The sequence below is a fragment of the Salvia hispanica genome, chromosome 5 (genome assembly GCF_023119035.1).
Source record: "Salvia hispanica cultivar TCC Black 2014 chromosome 5, UniMelb_Shisp_WGS_1.0, whole genome shotgun sequence".
In the NCBI taxonomy this organism is placed as follows: Eukaryota; Viridiplantae; Streptophyta; class Magnoliopsida; order Lamiales; family Lamiaceae; genus Salvia; species Salvia hispanica.
In genome coordinates, this window is record NC_062969.1 from 12875566 (window position 1) to 12891419 (window position 15854).

At 36.8% G+C, this 15854-nt stretch overlaps 2 protein-coding genes across 4 annotated transcripts; one reads left to right on the forward strand and one right to left on the reverse strand.

Moving 5' to 3' along the window:
- Nucleotides 1-319: 319 nt before the first annotated feature.
- On the reverse strand, nucleotides 320-4431 carry LOC125190299 (uncharacterized protein YtfP-like). 2 transcript variants are annotated; one of them, XM_048087569.1, is made up of 15 exons: nucleotides 4238-4431; nucleotides 4045-4170; nucleotides 3873-3932; nucleotides 3235-3348; nucleotides 3043-3130; nucleotides 2684-2829; nucleotides 2495-2596; nucleotides 1879-1950; nucleotides 1709-1808; nucleotides 1552-1634; nucleotides 1132-1209; nucleotides 928-1026; nucleotides 796-846; nucleotides 603-659; nucleotides 320-478 (listed from the first exon to the last, which is right to left on the reverse strand). In XM_048087569.1, exons 1-15 carry the CDS (start codon nucleotides 4415-4417, stop codon nucleotides 359-361), a joined length of 1476 nt encoding a protein of 491 aa, XP_047943526.1. In that variant the 5' UTR covers nucleotides 4418-4431; the 3' UTR covers nucleotides 320-358. The 2 variants fall into 2 exon arrangements, with proteins under 2 accessions (XP_047943526.1, XP_047943527.1); XM_048087570.1 differs by having other exon boundaries at nucleotides 323-478; nucleotides 4277-4431.
- Nucleotides 4432-8455: 4024 nt separating this feature from the next.
- LOC125188839 lies at nucleotides 8456-14099 on the forward strand. 2 transcript variants are annotated; one of them, XM_048085900.1, is made up of 5 exons: nucleotides 8458-9185; nucleotides 9830-10420; nucleotides 12121-12693; nucleotides 13359-13632; nucleotides 13891-14099. In XM_048085900.1, exons 1-5 carry the CDS (start codon nucleotides 8565-8567, stop codon nucleotides 13929-13931), a joined length of 2100 nt encoding a protein of 699 aa, XP_047941857.1. In that variant the 5' UTR covers nucleotides 8458-8564; the 3' UTR covers nucleotides 13932-14099. The 2 variants fall into 2 exon arrangements, with proteins under 2 accessions (XP_047941856.1, XP_047941857.1); XM_048085899.1 differs by having other exon boundaries at nucleotides 8456-9185; nucleotides 13359-14099.
- Nucleotides 14100-15854: the final 1755 nt, after the last annotated feature.

The window sequence follows — 15854 nt, forward strand, 5'->3', positions numbered from 1 at the left end:
ATTGCTGGCTGAGATTTTTACACATGAGCTTTTTTTTATTGGCAGCTTATTATTCGTCCACGTGTACAAATGATTGGCTAGGAATGGTGGTATGGTGTTATTTTAAGAGGTGTTATCATTTTAACGCACCCCCTATATCTAGTGTTTTAGTATAAAACACTATTAAAAGGGTGGATAATGCGGGACTCATAATTAATGTGGTATGGAGTAATTAAATGAAACATATGCATCACACCTAAAATGGTGGGGTATGATCAATCCACTTTCTCCTTAATGCATGAAAGTAAAAGATGGAATCCATTAATTATTAGTAGTACTATTTATAATATCAAACCTCAAAATCCTATAAACAATCAATTCACCAAATTAAAAACTCCTCTACGTACACAAGGCCTAAAAGAGAAGAACTCCGTGCAAAAGAAATATGATCAGGTACCTGGAAATTGAAGCCACCAGTTATTCCGTCAATATTTAATACCTACAAGGTATAGGTCTCATAAGCAAAAAAAATATTCGAACATGACAAAATACAAGGATCTAGTTTTCATGTCCAGTTCTCTCATAAAATGCTACCAATTTGATGCCATCTAAAGCAATAATACCTCCCCAGCAAAGAATAGATGTGGCTGGATTCGGCTCTCCATGGTGTTCAGAGATATCTGAAAAGAGCCCGGTTTCACCGTTTCAGGAAAGAAAAAGATCCACAGTCACATACATGATACATCCACAGCAATATATACAGCTGAAGACACTTGAAGCGCAGAGATTCACAAAGAAGAGAGACAAATATAGCACCTCAGACAATGGAACACCTCCAGCAGTGACAAATTCATCCTTAAATTGACCCTACATTATATGTCGAGTACAAATTCACTGAATACATATAGAAATGAAGAAATGATCATAAAAGCTAAAGTTATAGTATACCTTTCCTTTCACACTGAAGGAACAGTTTTTCAGATGAGAAGTAATTGAGATTAAAGAGTTGTTGGATATGTATGCCCATAAAAGATCCCCGTCCAAACCCTTTCAGAGCAAGCAAACAAAGGTCAATCGCCACACCACCACTAAAAAGTATAGCCAACAAAGGAAACAACAAGATATCATGTTTCAGTGGGATAGCCACTCAACCTCACGTTCTAGAATACATCTCCAGAATCTCTTCACAAGGCCAAGTTCTGAAGGAAATGAATTGGCAACCTTTTGTTTCTGCAAATTAGACAAGAAAATAATTAGATACAGGAAATTATTCGAGCAGCTGATGGACTTTAACAGTCACTATAAACACAGTCAATGCTTCCTGAAATAAATTATATTCGGTGGAAAACCTGGAGTTTGCTTTTGTGATACAGTAAATATCTTGATTACCGGTGTTGTATACTCGTATATTATCACTTTGTTTTATGGTGGAGATGACTTATATGAGATCAATAATATGATATGTGTGCCTTCTATAGGATAATCCATAACCCCCAAGTCTAAATAGATAAGAAACATAACTTAGAAACAAAATAAAGTATATAAGAGAAGGCCTTAGGTCATAATAATTACCGCAAACTTATTTTTGTGTGCAATAAGAAGTGACTTCAGATCTTCTACATTAAAATCAGGAACAAAATCCAGATGAAGTGTTCCTGGATGAGTGTCATTAAACCATTTAGAATATTCTGGAACATACGGAAAGGAAAAAGAACAAAGTACTTTTTACCTTTATAATCAGAATCTGAGAGCTCACGAGCTCCCCAGGCAGACAATCGGAGAATTACTGGGCCACTAAAGCCCCAGTGTGTTACCAACAGTGGCCCAACCTTTTGTTAGAAAATCAAGATCAGTTTCTATCCCACTTATATTTTAAATAGCTGCCGACAAAATTCTTGCCTGTGTGTGTGCGGGTATGCTCTTTTGAACAGTTGCCAGCTTCAATTGTGCTCTCACCTTAGGGAAGGTAACCTGAGAATCAGGAGGAGAAATAGAAGACGAATACAGTTACCACTAAGAGAAATAGAAAGATATGTATTGAAAATTTAGTTAGTCTATTGAACGAGTTATGAAGTACTATTAGAGAAAAATTAGAATAAATCATTTTCTGAAGAAAAAAAAGGATAGCAATTACATGGGCACAGGAGATTCAGTTAGAATCCTTATAATTGAAAAGAGCATATAACGTAATCCAGTTAAGTGATTCGAAACTATGAATGCAAGCTTAATAAAGTGGATACTCGAAAGGTTGGGGGGACGAGTTTGAGATGCAATTAACAAAAGTACAAAGTTCCTTTTATACTGTGAATGAGAAGCTATAATGATGCTCTTTGAACAGGTGGGATCACATTTGGAAAGTGACGAACTTTAAAACATGTCTAGCCTTAACCTGAAGACAATTTATGAATCAGAATTAGTTTTGCTTCTTTAAGAACTCTAAGCTGCAAACAAGCAAATAATGTATATTCCCAATTCTGAAGATAATCAGAGGCTTATCCATAAGCATGAGAATTACCCCAGACAATTCTACTAACTGAAAATCATCAATCTTGAAAGTGAATAGACTGGGTACAGGTTTCACAATAGAATGACCAAGCTGTGCAGCAAGTTTGTATCCCTGACACGGTATGAATACAAGTTAAGATGAGTAACATGGAGCAGAAGGGGAAGAACAATGAGCATAACAGCTGAAAGTGGATGCAACCTGCTCACTACTACCACTAGCAATCATCAAGAAATTTGCTTCAGCATGCTCAACATAACCAACTGTGCGTTTTTCTACTTTGACAGAGAATTTGCAACCAGAAATTGCTGAAACACTGGTAACAGTTTTACCAGTCTCCAGAACAACTGATAGAAAGAAGCAGATAGCATCAAGTTCAGTCATATTACACTCAGGGGAAAAGCATATGCTATGCACTCAGGCATTCGAGCACCATTTTCAATAGCATTAGTAGACAATTATTTTCAATATTATAAGTAAACAATATCATTTGAATTAAGACATAAAACATATCCCAGTAAAAGATTAGCAAACATTAGCCAGAGGCCCAGAATACCTACCCCCTCTCTTCCTCGCTTCAGATATTAGGCAATCTATAATAGTTGATGAGCTGTCAGTGACTGGAAATACTCTTCCGTCAGGTTCAGTCTGAAGAAAAATATAAAATCCAACCCATAAGACGCCTATATGGGAGAGATATTCCTAATCTAGAATAAAAAACTTAGTTATGAGAATTGGAAGTTTGAGATTGCCTTCAGTTCAACTCCACAATCTGAAAACCATGACATGGTATCAATTGGGCCATGCACCTTGAAAAATGACCCTCGCAATTCTTTATTGCCTCTAGGATAGTATCCTGCCAAAACCTATGTCAACTGTTAGCAATAACACTTGAGACGGTCCAAACATACTAACACAAAAACAAACTTTTATAGGTTTTCACAGTGACTCAGAAAAAGCCATTTCTATCCAACGAAAGTCAAAATAATTCCAAATGTTGAAATATTAGCTAGCAGCTTATACATTGCCATCTAAGTATGACCATTTTGGATTTTGCCAACTAATAGCTAGCTTGTGATGGTTCTGAAAGAGAAGAACAATATATCCGTACTCTACTACAGCTGCCCTGAGCTAGGAATTCCAAGCATGAACTTCAGACACAGAACATGTATTAGGAAAGGAGAACAAACTAAAAGCACAATAACTCAACAGTTATTATTACGCCTCATAAGGTGAATCACAGTTTTAAGCATCTCGTCATTGAAACAACCAGTAAAAAGGACTGGCACGAATATTGCAAATTTCATAGTCAAATATGCGGTTTCAACTTTCACCCGTTGTGCTGTTGTCTACTGAAATTTCAATGTATAAGAAAGACAAGAGTCCTTACCACATTATCAGTGTGATGTCCATTTGTCACATTACATCGACCACCACCAGAAATCTTAACCTAAAAAACACACAATTCCATTCCAAAATGCACAAATAAACAAAAAATTTGTGACTCCTCAAACAACAACAACAAAATAAACTTCTGTAAACAAAAAGCGCAGAAACAAAACCTTCGATAACGGCTTTCCTTTCTCAATAACAACAACATTGAGGTCAGGCGCAACAGTTTTCGCTCTTATGGCTCCATAAATGCCGGCAGCTCCGCCACCTACTACAATCAGCGTTTCCTTAGTTGGCTGCAATGCGAAATTCCACACAGTCAAAATCAAAATCAATGAAATCCATTGCGCCTAATAGTATTACCTTCACTAAGTTAGCGAGAACAAAAACGTATGTGTTCACCTTAGCAGATAACGAACGTGAAATCGCGCAGTATCTTCTTTTCCGGTTCGAGAAAAGAGAATAAGCACAATTTTTAGGCTGAAGAGAGATTCCTGAGAGGAACTCAGCTTGGAGAAGGAACCGCGGGAAACATGTGTTCATCTTTTAGTGTGGTTTTGTGGAAGCAGAAGTGATAAAATCGTCTTCGTCATTTTATGAGGGTTTAAGAGAAATTTTTTACTACTACTAGAGTAAGTAAATGGTAACATTGACTTTTTACTCTTAATTATTGATTTGGTCATTTTAAGTATATTGTTTTGCCAATAGTCTAATCATGCAATTTGGTGATTATTTGTCATTTTAAAATTAGTAAAGGTCAAAATCAGTCCCAAACATATGGTCATTTTATATTTTTTATCATAAATATTACTCCCTTCGTCCAGCAATAGAAGTCCCGTTTTTCCATTTTTGTCCGTCCGGTAGGAGTCCCGATTCTACTTACTATATTTGGACATTTTAATTACCCTCCCACTTCTCACTTATTTACATATCTACCATAAAAAAAAAACACCCCTCCCATCCCCACCCGTCTAACTCTCCCCCTTCCCCTCCCCCTCTCAATCCCTAGGAACCCTAATTCACTGCCGCCGCCGCCTCCTCCTCCTCCGACAAAAGGCCTTCCAACCGCCGCCGCCGCCGCCTCCGACAAAAGGCCTTCCGACCGCTGCCGCCGCCTCCTCCTCCTCCTCCGACAAATGGCCTTCCAACCGCCGCCGCCGCCTCCTCCTCCTCCTCCGACAAAAGGCCTTCCAGCCGCCGCCTCCTCCACCTCCTCCCCACTCTCGGGAACCCTAGCCCCTAATCGTCGGCCGCCTCCGCCGACCTCACTGTCTCCTACCCAAACCCATTCCAGCTGTGGGTGTGGGGGACCTCCAGAATGTGAGTAGTGAAAATCACGAAGAGGGCTCTGCTTCCTTTTAATTTTGCAAAGTTTATTCTTGAAATTTTTTTCTTATGGCCTCTCATCTCTTTTTGCTCTCTGATTTTAATTCAGTGCTGTTTTGATTCATCCAGATTGAAGTTTTGTTATTGAAATTTTGTTCTTGGCGTTTGTTCTTGAAATTTTGCAAAGTTTGTTTCAGATTGAAATTTTGTTCTTGAAATTTTGTTCTCTGTTCTTGAAATTTTGTTCTTGGCATTAAATCCTCCAGATTGATTTGTGTTGAGCAATTACAGTGAATTTCATTTAATTGTGTAGATATGCGAGCAAATTTAGCGTGAATTGTTGCATTCAATTCTCCAAATTTGGATTTAAAATCAGAAATAAAATCAGAACTTGATGTATAAAAGCTAAATTTATAAATTTGTGGGCGCTAAATTCCACTATCACACACCATTTATTACACACTTCAACCCTTTCTTAAAACCCGTGCCCTTTAGAAATGGGACTTCTATTGCTGGACGGAGGGAGTATCTTTTAAATTTTTTGGTCCTGAACATATGGAAATTTGATCATTTTGGTCCTCCGTCAACATTTCCACTAATATTTAACAGTCAACGGATTTAATCATAATTCACTAATATTTAACAGTCAACGGATTTAATCATAATTTTGACCAAATTAAGTATGTTAATTCTGATTTTTAAGTCACTAATTAAAACCTTAATTATTTAGTAAATACTCCCAAATCCAAAATTTTCCCCAACAAGTGAAACCCTAATTACTTTAAAACTGAAACAACCCTAATCACATGTTCCCCATTTACATTTTAAAAGCACTTTTAATTAAAATTTCACCTTCAAGATAAACAATCGAGGCCCATACATTACGTCTTGGAAGCGGTGGAATTTCAATCGGAAGTGGTGGTCGCGGTAGATTTTGAGAGGCAGATGGTGGAATTTGAGTCAGACATGGTGGTTGCGGTCAATTCTCACTAGGAGGCGGTGCTTGAGGTCGATTCTCAGTCGGATTCGATTTTGAGGGGCAGGTGCTCTTCCCCTCTCCCCCTCCCCCCCCCCCTTCTCGTTCTCCTTCTCCGTGGACTTATCGTTCTCCTTCTCCATCTAGAGTTTCTTACTTCCGCCGTTCACTGCTAGCCGCCGCTCGCCGCCGAAGTGAGAGAGGGTTAGAGAGTGACGAATAGTTTTTGTTCTAAATTTTCTTGAGTGTTGAAAATGTATTCTGTACTCTTTATTTTCTTTTAAAATTTTCTTTTTTAGTACTCTTATTTTAGTATTTTAAATGATATATGCTTTAAATAATTAAGGTTATGATTAGGAGTTGGTAATCTCTAAAAATTGTTTAAGTTGGTCAAAACCGGATAAAAATAGTTGACTGTTAAATATTAACGGAAATGTTGACGGATGACCAAAATGATCAAATTTTCATATGTTCATGACCAAAAAATCCAAAAGATAATGTTTATGACCAAAAACGTAAAATGACCATATATTCAGGATCAATTTTGGCATTTACGCTTTCAAAATTTGGGTTGATTATTTGATCAAGCTGGAATCTTCTAATTCTAATTCTAATCATGCAATTTGAGTAATTATGTGTCATTTCAAATTTGGGGTTCATTATTGACCAAGGCTCAAATCCTCTAAATTCTAATCATGCAATTTCTTTTTTTTTATTTGTCATCTCAACATTGGGGTTTGATCAAGCTCAAATCCTATCAATCATAACTTTTTTCTTATACCCCTATCAACCAAATCAAATGTCTTCAATTTAAACCATTTCATATGGATTAACTTATAGTATTTATTATCAAAAATAATTATGTGAATAATTATAAATGATTGGCATCATGCGAGCACAAAACATGACTTGAGGTTAGTTAAATTAAAAAAGGTAACAAAGGTGGGGTAATAGGTAGTAATAATTTACTTCATAGTACTTTTTTTAATAATTAAATATAGCAATAGTGTTATGTTTTTGTGGAAATTTTATTTTATTTTAAAACAAGATGGTATATTTAATAATTTGATATGATGAGGTATTCTTTTTATAAATGGGACCTCATTCAGGCTCTAACATCTCAAAACACATCAATTCTAAAAGAGTTCAACTCCAAAGATCTGAAACATTTCCTTTGGAGATTAAATAAAGCTTGAATGCTGGTCTCTCTTTAGGACTCTAGCAAATAAAATGGAAAATCCTTCATTTTCTACCAAATTTCAGACAAATGGAAGGGAAAGATCTTCTACACCCCTTCTTGAATATTCTCTTAAAAATTGTTCAGGCAAAATTAAGATGTGAATATAGGAATTAAAGAGAGAGGGACTAAAAAGAAAAAGACAGTGACCAAGAGAACGAGCCAGTATTTTCATAAACTTCTTCCTTTTTTTCCGAGCCTCACGCGTCACACTAAAATTGATCAAACGTCAAGCCATTTTTAAGACTCTTTCCCGAATGACTGTGTATTTTTGACTTTTTCTATTTCAAATGTCCGATTATGAGGAAACGTGGAAAAAATATATATTAGGCCATAAATTTGTATTAATTAACGAAATTTGTATATATAGGTATTGTTTGGTTGTAATGACTAATTATCATGGGATAATTCATCTAAGTTTAAGTTATAAAATTATTTTAGTGGGAGGAAGTGACTACGACTAATTATCACATAATTATTCATTAAGATTAAATTATGAGATTCAATCTCATGAATTATAGTATATTTAATCTTGAAATTGCAAACTGAACAATCCCATATAGAGAGTGGTTTAGATATACTGCTCTAGTATATATAGAAACTATCCTCAAATTTAGATGGTGAAAATGTACCCACATTTTTTTTTGAATGAATACACATTCAATTGTACGAATATCTCCTGGGTGTTCCCAATAAAATTATAATGTTTCTCAGACATTTATTACATACAGCAAATCTTGTTTGTCTAGATTTATTATATCAAGCATGAGTGAAATATACTATGTACACTATTGTCTAGAATCTCTAGATTGAAATTGTTCCCTAGCTATTAATAATTGAATTTTGGTTTTGATTTCAAAGAAAAAAGGAAGAAGCATCGATGTGAATTAAAAAGAATAGGTTGAGAAGTTGATTCAACACACGTATTACAAGTTGCATTAAACAAAGGGCTGCCTACGAAGCTGCAAGTCAACAATCCGAACTACCTAAGCATCTTCTTAATACAATATCTAAGTCAATACCTTAATTTTTTTATACTACTATTAATTCACCTCTAAATCACAAACATCCAACTACAAAACCCACAAACATTAGCTTTCCATCCAAATCCCCTAAAGGAGGAGTTAAAAAAAAAATCATCACATAAAGTCATGGAATTCTTCAACCATGGCAAAGCCGTGAGGCTGAAGAGCCACCTCGACAAGTACCTAGTCGCGGACGACGACCAGGAGACCGTCCGGCAGAGCCGCCGCGAGGGCGCGTCGCGGCGGGCGAGATGGCACGTGGAGCTCGTGGAGGGCAATGCGCACGTGATCCGCCTGAAGAGCCACGACGGGCTCTACCTGACGGCCTCGGACGAGGCGTATCTCCTCGGCATGACGGGGAAGAAGGTGGTGCTGCAGGCCTCCGCGAACGCCTCGGTGGAGTGGGAGCCGATCAGGGAGGGGTACAGCGTGAAGCTGAGGGCCAAGGGCGGGAAGTTTCTGCGGGCGAACGGGGCCACGCCGCCGTGGAGGAACTCGGTGACGCACGATCTGCCGCATCGGACGGCCACGCAGGACTGGGTGATGTGGGACGTGGATGAGGTCGATGTGTCGGTGTTGGAGGATGAGTATTTGCCGCGGCTCAGTAATGCGTCGAGTAATTTATCGGATTCTTCCGCCCCCAATTCGCCCGGTGCGGTGGAGGGGCGGAGGAAGTCGTTTTTCTCCATGGAGAGACGGCGGTCGTCTCTTGCGTCGGATAGGTCCGTTCACCCCAGCGGTAGAGAGGTAATATTTCTTTCTACAATCTTGTTGATTGGAATTTCCTTTTTTTCTATGGTATTTTAAAATCGCATTGTCTATCTTCATCTAATATAGATATTATAAATATATTATATCTTCAGTGTGATGTAATAATTTGAGTCATAGTTTTCGTATAATTAATCAAAGAAAGTTCACTAAACTTTGTAAGGATATATTCACTTGGTGCAAACCTTGTGATATAAATAAGAAAAGTCACCAATTAGTTTAATTTTTGTAGAACATTCTTCGTTAAATAATCAATTTCGATTTTACTATTTTTAGTAAATCAACTTCACATTCTAATAACTTGTTTACTTATTATTTTATTATAAAATAATCACATAAAAATATGACTTATATTCTAATATTTTCGCATTTAATTTTTATCTTCTAAATAAAAAGTGTAAAATTGAGCTAATTGGAATATACTAGGTGTATAGTAAAACATTTTATTTTGTTTACAAATTTCAGTTTATTTGAATGTCCTCAAATTAAAAATAAAATGTAGAATCAAAATTAGGAACATAATTTTAAAAAATACTAATCATTATTTAAAATACCTTTCAACAAAATGTTTTAGAAGCTTATAAATCCACATAAAAAAATTAGCTAAGTATGAAAAGTTGCAGGATGGAATGGAGTTGTTCACCAAAGCAAAAGCAGTCCGCCTCCAAAGCCACCTCGGCAAATACCTGGTCGCGGACGACGACGAGGCGACGGTTCGCCAGAGCCGCAACGGCGCGTCCCGCAACGCGCGGTGGACAGTCGAATTCGTGGAAGGCAAGCGCGACCGCCTCCGCCTGAAGAGCTGCCACGGGCTTTACCTCACCGCGGCGGAGGAGCAGTTTCTCCTCGGAATGACGGGGAAGAAGGTCCTCCAAACCCGGCCGGGAGATCTCGCCGCCGCCGTCGAGTGGCAGCCGGTGAAGGAGGGGAACAGCGTGAAGCTGATGACGGAGCGCGGCAAGTTCCTGAGGGCCAACGGCAGTTCGCCGCCGTGGAGGAACTCGGTCACGCACGACGTGCCGCAACGGACGGCCACGCAGAGCTGGGTGCTGTGGGGAGTGGATATCGTGGACATCACGCTGTCGGATCCGGGGCCGGGTTGGATATCGCCCGCCTCGAGCTTTTCGTCTGTCGTTGATGATTATTTGGGTTCGCCTGATACCGGATCGCCGGTGGCCCGAGGAGCCGGCGCCGGGAATATGTCTATGAAACAGGTATATCTTTTACTCTTTATTTTCTTTCTTTCTTTGTTTCTGGTAATATATTTGTGATTCAGTATTTGGGTTTCGTCTTTTTTTAATAAAACACATAGTATAACACTATGGTGTTGTATTGGTGTTACGCGTAGGGTACACTCTTTTCTACCTTGTAAATTTATCATAAAATAACGAAATAATGAAAAACTGAAAAAATTGTTATTGATTCTAACCTTTTTTTATCCTGAATTTCATTAAAATTTTCATTCTGCCGGAGAAAAATAATCTTACTGGGCTCATTGAAATCCATACTAGGAGTAGTATTTTATTGTGATAATATTAGCAGTTCATTACTCCATTTAATAGTACTACTCCGTATTGAACAATAGTAGTTGTACTCATAAGTCATAACTAAGGGGAATAGAAATATATCAAGTGGCCACATGCAGTTTGGGTACCGAATAAAGTAAGCAAAAATTATTAAGGAGTGTACTATACTTGGCATCATGTTGATTGCAGGACCCAAAAATGAAACTGAATACCACTAACTGTTGTGTATTTGATTAAATAAATTTTAATATCCAGTATTCTAAAAGTTCAAATTCACCCAAAAACGCAATCTCTTTAAGATGAATCTAGTTAAACGTGAAATTGAATTTAAAATTTGTAACAAGAGTCTAATTACTCCTTGGAGTATTTTGTTAGTGACTGTCGGTTCAAAGAACCAAGTACTATACAGTATAACCAAAGATTATTAATGAGCCATGACCCACGATTTTACATCATGAATTATTTATTAATTATGTATACATATATTGATTCTTCGGAAGGTGTCGATATTAATAAATGTTGGATAGTGTCACCATAGGACATTTGAAAGTGAACTTGAACGACGACTAATTAATCTTCAAATCCAAATTCGAATAAAATGGAGTTCCCATGTGCGTAGCCCTTAATCTCTTTAATTAAATCGCATAGCTGTTGTTTGCCTGAAAATGAAAATCAATAAATTCTGTGGCCTTTTGATTTCAGCAATCCTGGTATTGAATAAGACGTGACTTAATTGAAATTAAATAGGAACCAGGACATAATAGATCGGATATGAGTTGGACGAAATTGAACGATTCCTCTAGTTGAACTTGTCAAAGTCAATAAGTATATTATTAATTATTTGCACATGATGCTATTCACACATGTGAGAGCTATGTTCATTCCTCAATACTGTTACCAAAATAATATTTTTTATATTTGTACCATAAAATATACTGACCCTAATTTCTCATGAATATGAATAATGTGTTTATCTATATTTTACTTTGTCATACTATCAGATAATTATTGATATTTGCCAGCTATAGTATCATATGATAATTATCATCATTTTTGTTGTTGAATTTAAGATTTTCATATATAATTCTAGTTACAAATGAGAATTTTATAAGGTTAAAAACAGCAAATTAACAATAAGCAAATGAAAATTTAGCACTTTGATATAACAGAATTACCCCATCTCAATACACAATTAACCAAGTGAAAGATAAATCAAAACGAAGAAAAAAACTAATTAGATCACGATCGCAACTCAACAAAAGAACAATCTGCAGATCTCTCTCCGAAGAGGTGTACGCCGGTTTAATATTTATGCAGGTAATGCACAATTTACATAGTATACGAGAATTAATAAATTGAAAATCATCGATGAACAAATTAATCCACAGATTTCCGGAATCGAGTTTTTCAATAAGGCGAGATCCGTGAGGCTGAAAAGCTACCACAACAAATACCTCACGGCCGATTCCGACGAGGAGCACGTGATCCAGGACCGATCGGGCTCGAAAAAATCGGTGAAATGGGAAGTGGAATTCGTGGAAGGATCGGAAGAGGTGATCCGTTTGAAGAGCTGCTACGGAAAGTACCTCAAGGCCGAGGATGAGGAGTATCTCCTCGGCGTCACCGGGCGGAGGGTCTCCCAGTCGCTGCCGAGGAAGCTCGACTCCTCGGTCGAATGGGAGCCCGTGCGCGATGGCATGCTGGTCAAGCTCAAGACGCGTTATGGAAACTACCTGCGCGCCAACGGGGGACTGCCCCCGTGGCGCAACTCCATCACCCACGACATCCCACACAGGCACCACGGGTGGACCCTGTGGGAGGTGGATGTCGTGGAGATTAGGCCGGAGTCGCCGCCTAGGGTGGTGGCGCCGCCCCCCGCGGAGCTCGAGAGGTCGAATTCCGTGGAGTCGGATGTGGATTTGAGCTCTACTTTCAATCTCCGGTCATCATCGGTTAATATGGTTAGTTTTTAGTTTTTAAAAGTTAATAGTACTACTATATAAAAATTTCAATTTTGCTATAGTTATGACATATCAAATTAGTCATAAGGATAAAAAAGAAATGCAAAACTCAATCTTCTTGCAGAATACAAAACCAAACCCATAGATTATTATTCTTAGTTTATTTCAGAAAAGACAGACCTACAACATTCTAAAAATGACCTCTCTATTTTTAATATTCGAATTCAATAAATGAACTAAAAATTACCTTCATATTGTTTAATAATGATGGCTCTATTATACGATGTAGTTCAATCTTATCACAATCTTCTCTCTGTATATAATTAAAATAGAGTAATTCACGGCTAAGAAGCATTGTGATCGTGAATTGTTGACAAAAATAGAGTCAATTCACAACCAAGTAGCTACTACTCCCCCAATCAATCAAGTAGATACTTACTAAATTAGATTAGACATTAAAATAATGTCTCACTTTTGTTGTATTAGTTATAATTGTGAAGTAGTACATCTTATCAAGGATTATTATTAAGTGGATTGTGTGCAGTATAATTAATAAATTATAATGTATAAGTTCTTTATAGTAGCTACATAGCAACATGAGCCATGGCAGTTGGTTAAATTTCTAACTAACGAAACATGCGTGGTTTATTTTTGTGGAGGAGCAGTCCGGTGAAGACTGCTACGCGAAGAAATCGGAAGGAAGGTTGATATATTACAGTGTTGCTGACGACGACGGGAATTTCAGCGCTGAACAGTCGTTTCAGTTCAAAGGGCAGGGGCTGGAGGATCTGTCCGAGAAGTTGGAGGAGCTAACAGATTTGGAGGACATCATCCTCTGTTCTAAAAACATTGTAAATGGGAAGCTGTATCCACTTAGGTTGGCCCTCCCACCCAACAATGCCACTATGCATGTTGTTGTAGTTCCACCCACTTCCACAGGTTCGTATATTCTATCTGTTAATTGTGTGTTCATGTGTAATAGCTTGCAAATCACTCAAAAGAAGTGGACCGTACTATGTTCATGATTTTATTACCAGTAGAAGCTACTTAAAAGACAATGTTATTCACTTCAGAAAAAAAAAAAAAAATTGGAGAAAATTCTAGTAACGTGGAGTAGTACTAAATCGTATAACTTGTCAATCATGAAAAGTAAACGCCTCATGACTTTTACACTAATCTTTGTTGTTGTTTTGGCAGTGGCGAACGAGTTCATGCCACCGGCTCCTACTTCTACATGACATATGAGACGAAGAAAGTCATTGTTAGTACATATATTCGTTAATTAATTCGTGTTATATGGAGTATCAAACTAGAAGCTTTCAAAGAGATATACCTACGTTTTGGAACTAGTGCAATGCATTCTGAGGAATATTGTTACTTAATCTGATGTGAACTACTTCACATGACACCAAATTTTTGAAAGTGGAAGAAACGCTCCGATCCACACATTTTGAATAATACTATATATGTTGAAATGTAAATTATATGATCTAAATGAGTGCATATATATGCATCTAGTCTAACAATTAGACGCTATGATAATCTACGAGTCCGGCATGTGCAAGTGCCTCCCCATCAATGGCTATTTTTCGATGTCGTTTTGCAACTGCAGTACCAACTGATGGTTGCTAACTAGGAATTGCACTACGTATGTGCCAACCTCGTGGTCGAATAATGAGTTGAGTTGATATTGGGCGTTAATGAGTAAGGGTTTGAGTGCAATCCAACAAATATATGGTTAAGGGTGATTACTAATAATTTGTATATTGTTTCTCATTTATAGCTATATTAAGGCAGAGTAGTGATAAAATGCAAACTTATATATTATACAAACTCAAATTTTCTCAACACAACTTCAACACTATTTCAATACAATATCAACACAGTGTAAAATTTCAAGATTTTAATGTCAACACAATATCAACACAACATCAATTATTGACTACCTTCGAAATTTTGTTGACATTTTCCTGATGATGCTTTTTTATGATATGTTGACATTTTTCAATGGTCCAGATCATAGTTTTGAGTTTGTACAATATTTAGAGTTTTCATTTGATCACATTCCAGAGAGGAGTGATCAAGGTGTAACTAATTTTAAGTGTATAACTAGAGAATAAATCTCAGCCACACATCTTGTTATTCCAATTTAATCTTATAGGATAAACAATTTTTTAGATTTTTGTTAAAAATAGCCCAATGTATATTTGGAATTAGCATATCAACATAAATTCAATATTTCAAACTCAACGTGATTTCTCTCAAATTCAAAGTGCGATTTCTTCCAAAATTCAAGCGTAGATTTCTTTCGAATTCAAGCGTTGATTTCTTCCAAATTCAAGCCCTGATTTCTTCCAATCTTAACCAATTTTGTTCACAAAATCAACGTGAATTGTGATGCACGATTCTGAAACAAATCCAGCTTCCTATCCAAATTCATTCACATTTGATCGCGACGTCGCTTCCTGGTCAAATCGCGACGTATGGATTCCTTATCACATAGATTCAATTCTGATACATTCGTCAGAAGATTATTTTGATTCCGATTCCTCTTCATCTTGAGAGGAAGGAGAAACTGAATCTAAAGTTAATTATCAATTATTATCAATTAAGTGTTGTTGCTTGGCATGATTAGATTGTGTATGATGTGAAAAGACGTTACAGTGAAGTATATGTAACAAACAGTGAAGTAAATATGCTCAATATGTGTTGCAGTGTAGTAAATATGCTTTATAGTGAGTAAATATGCTCTATCGTGTATTAAATATACTTTATAGTGAAATAAAAATTGTTTGTAGTGAAGTAAATATGATGTTTATACTGATATTTGATATTTCAGTAAACAATATTGTTTAGTTTACTGTTTTTCATTTTAGTGAAATATATTGTGCATATAGTGAACTATTATATGCTCACAGTGAAGTATATTAAGCATTTAATGAACTACAATATGCTTATAGTGAAGTGTATTGAGCATGCCTTTTGTACTATTTTTTTTTCATTTCAGTGAAGAATATTGAGCATATAGTGATGTATATTGCGCATTTAGCGAACTAATATATGTTTACAGCGATGTATATTTTTGCATGCTTATAGTGTATTATTTTTTCATTTCAGTGAAGTATATTGAGCATTAGAGGTGGGTAAACGATTTTCGATTA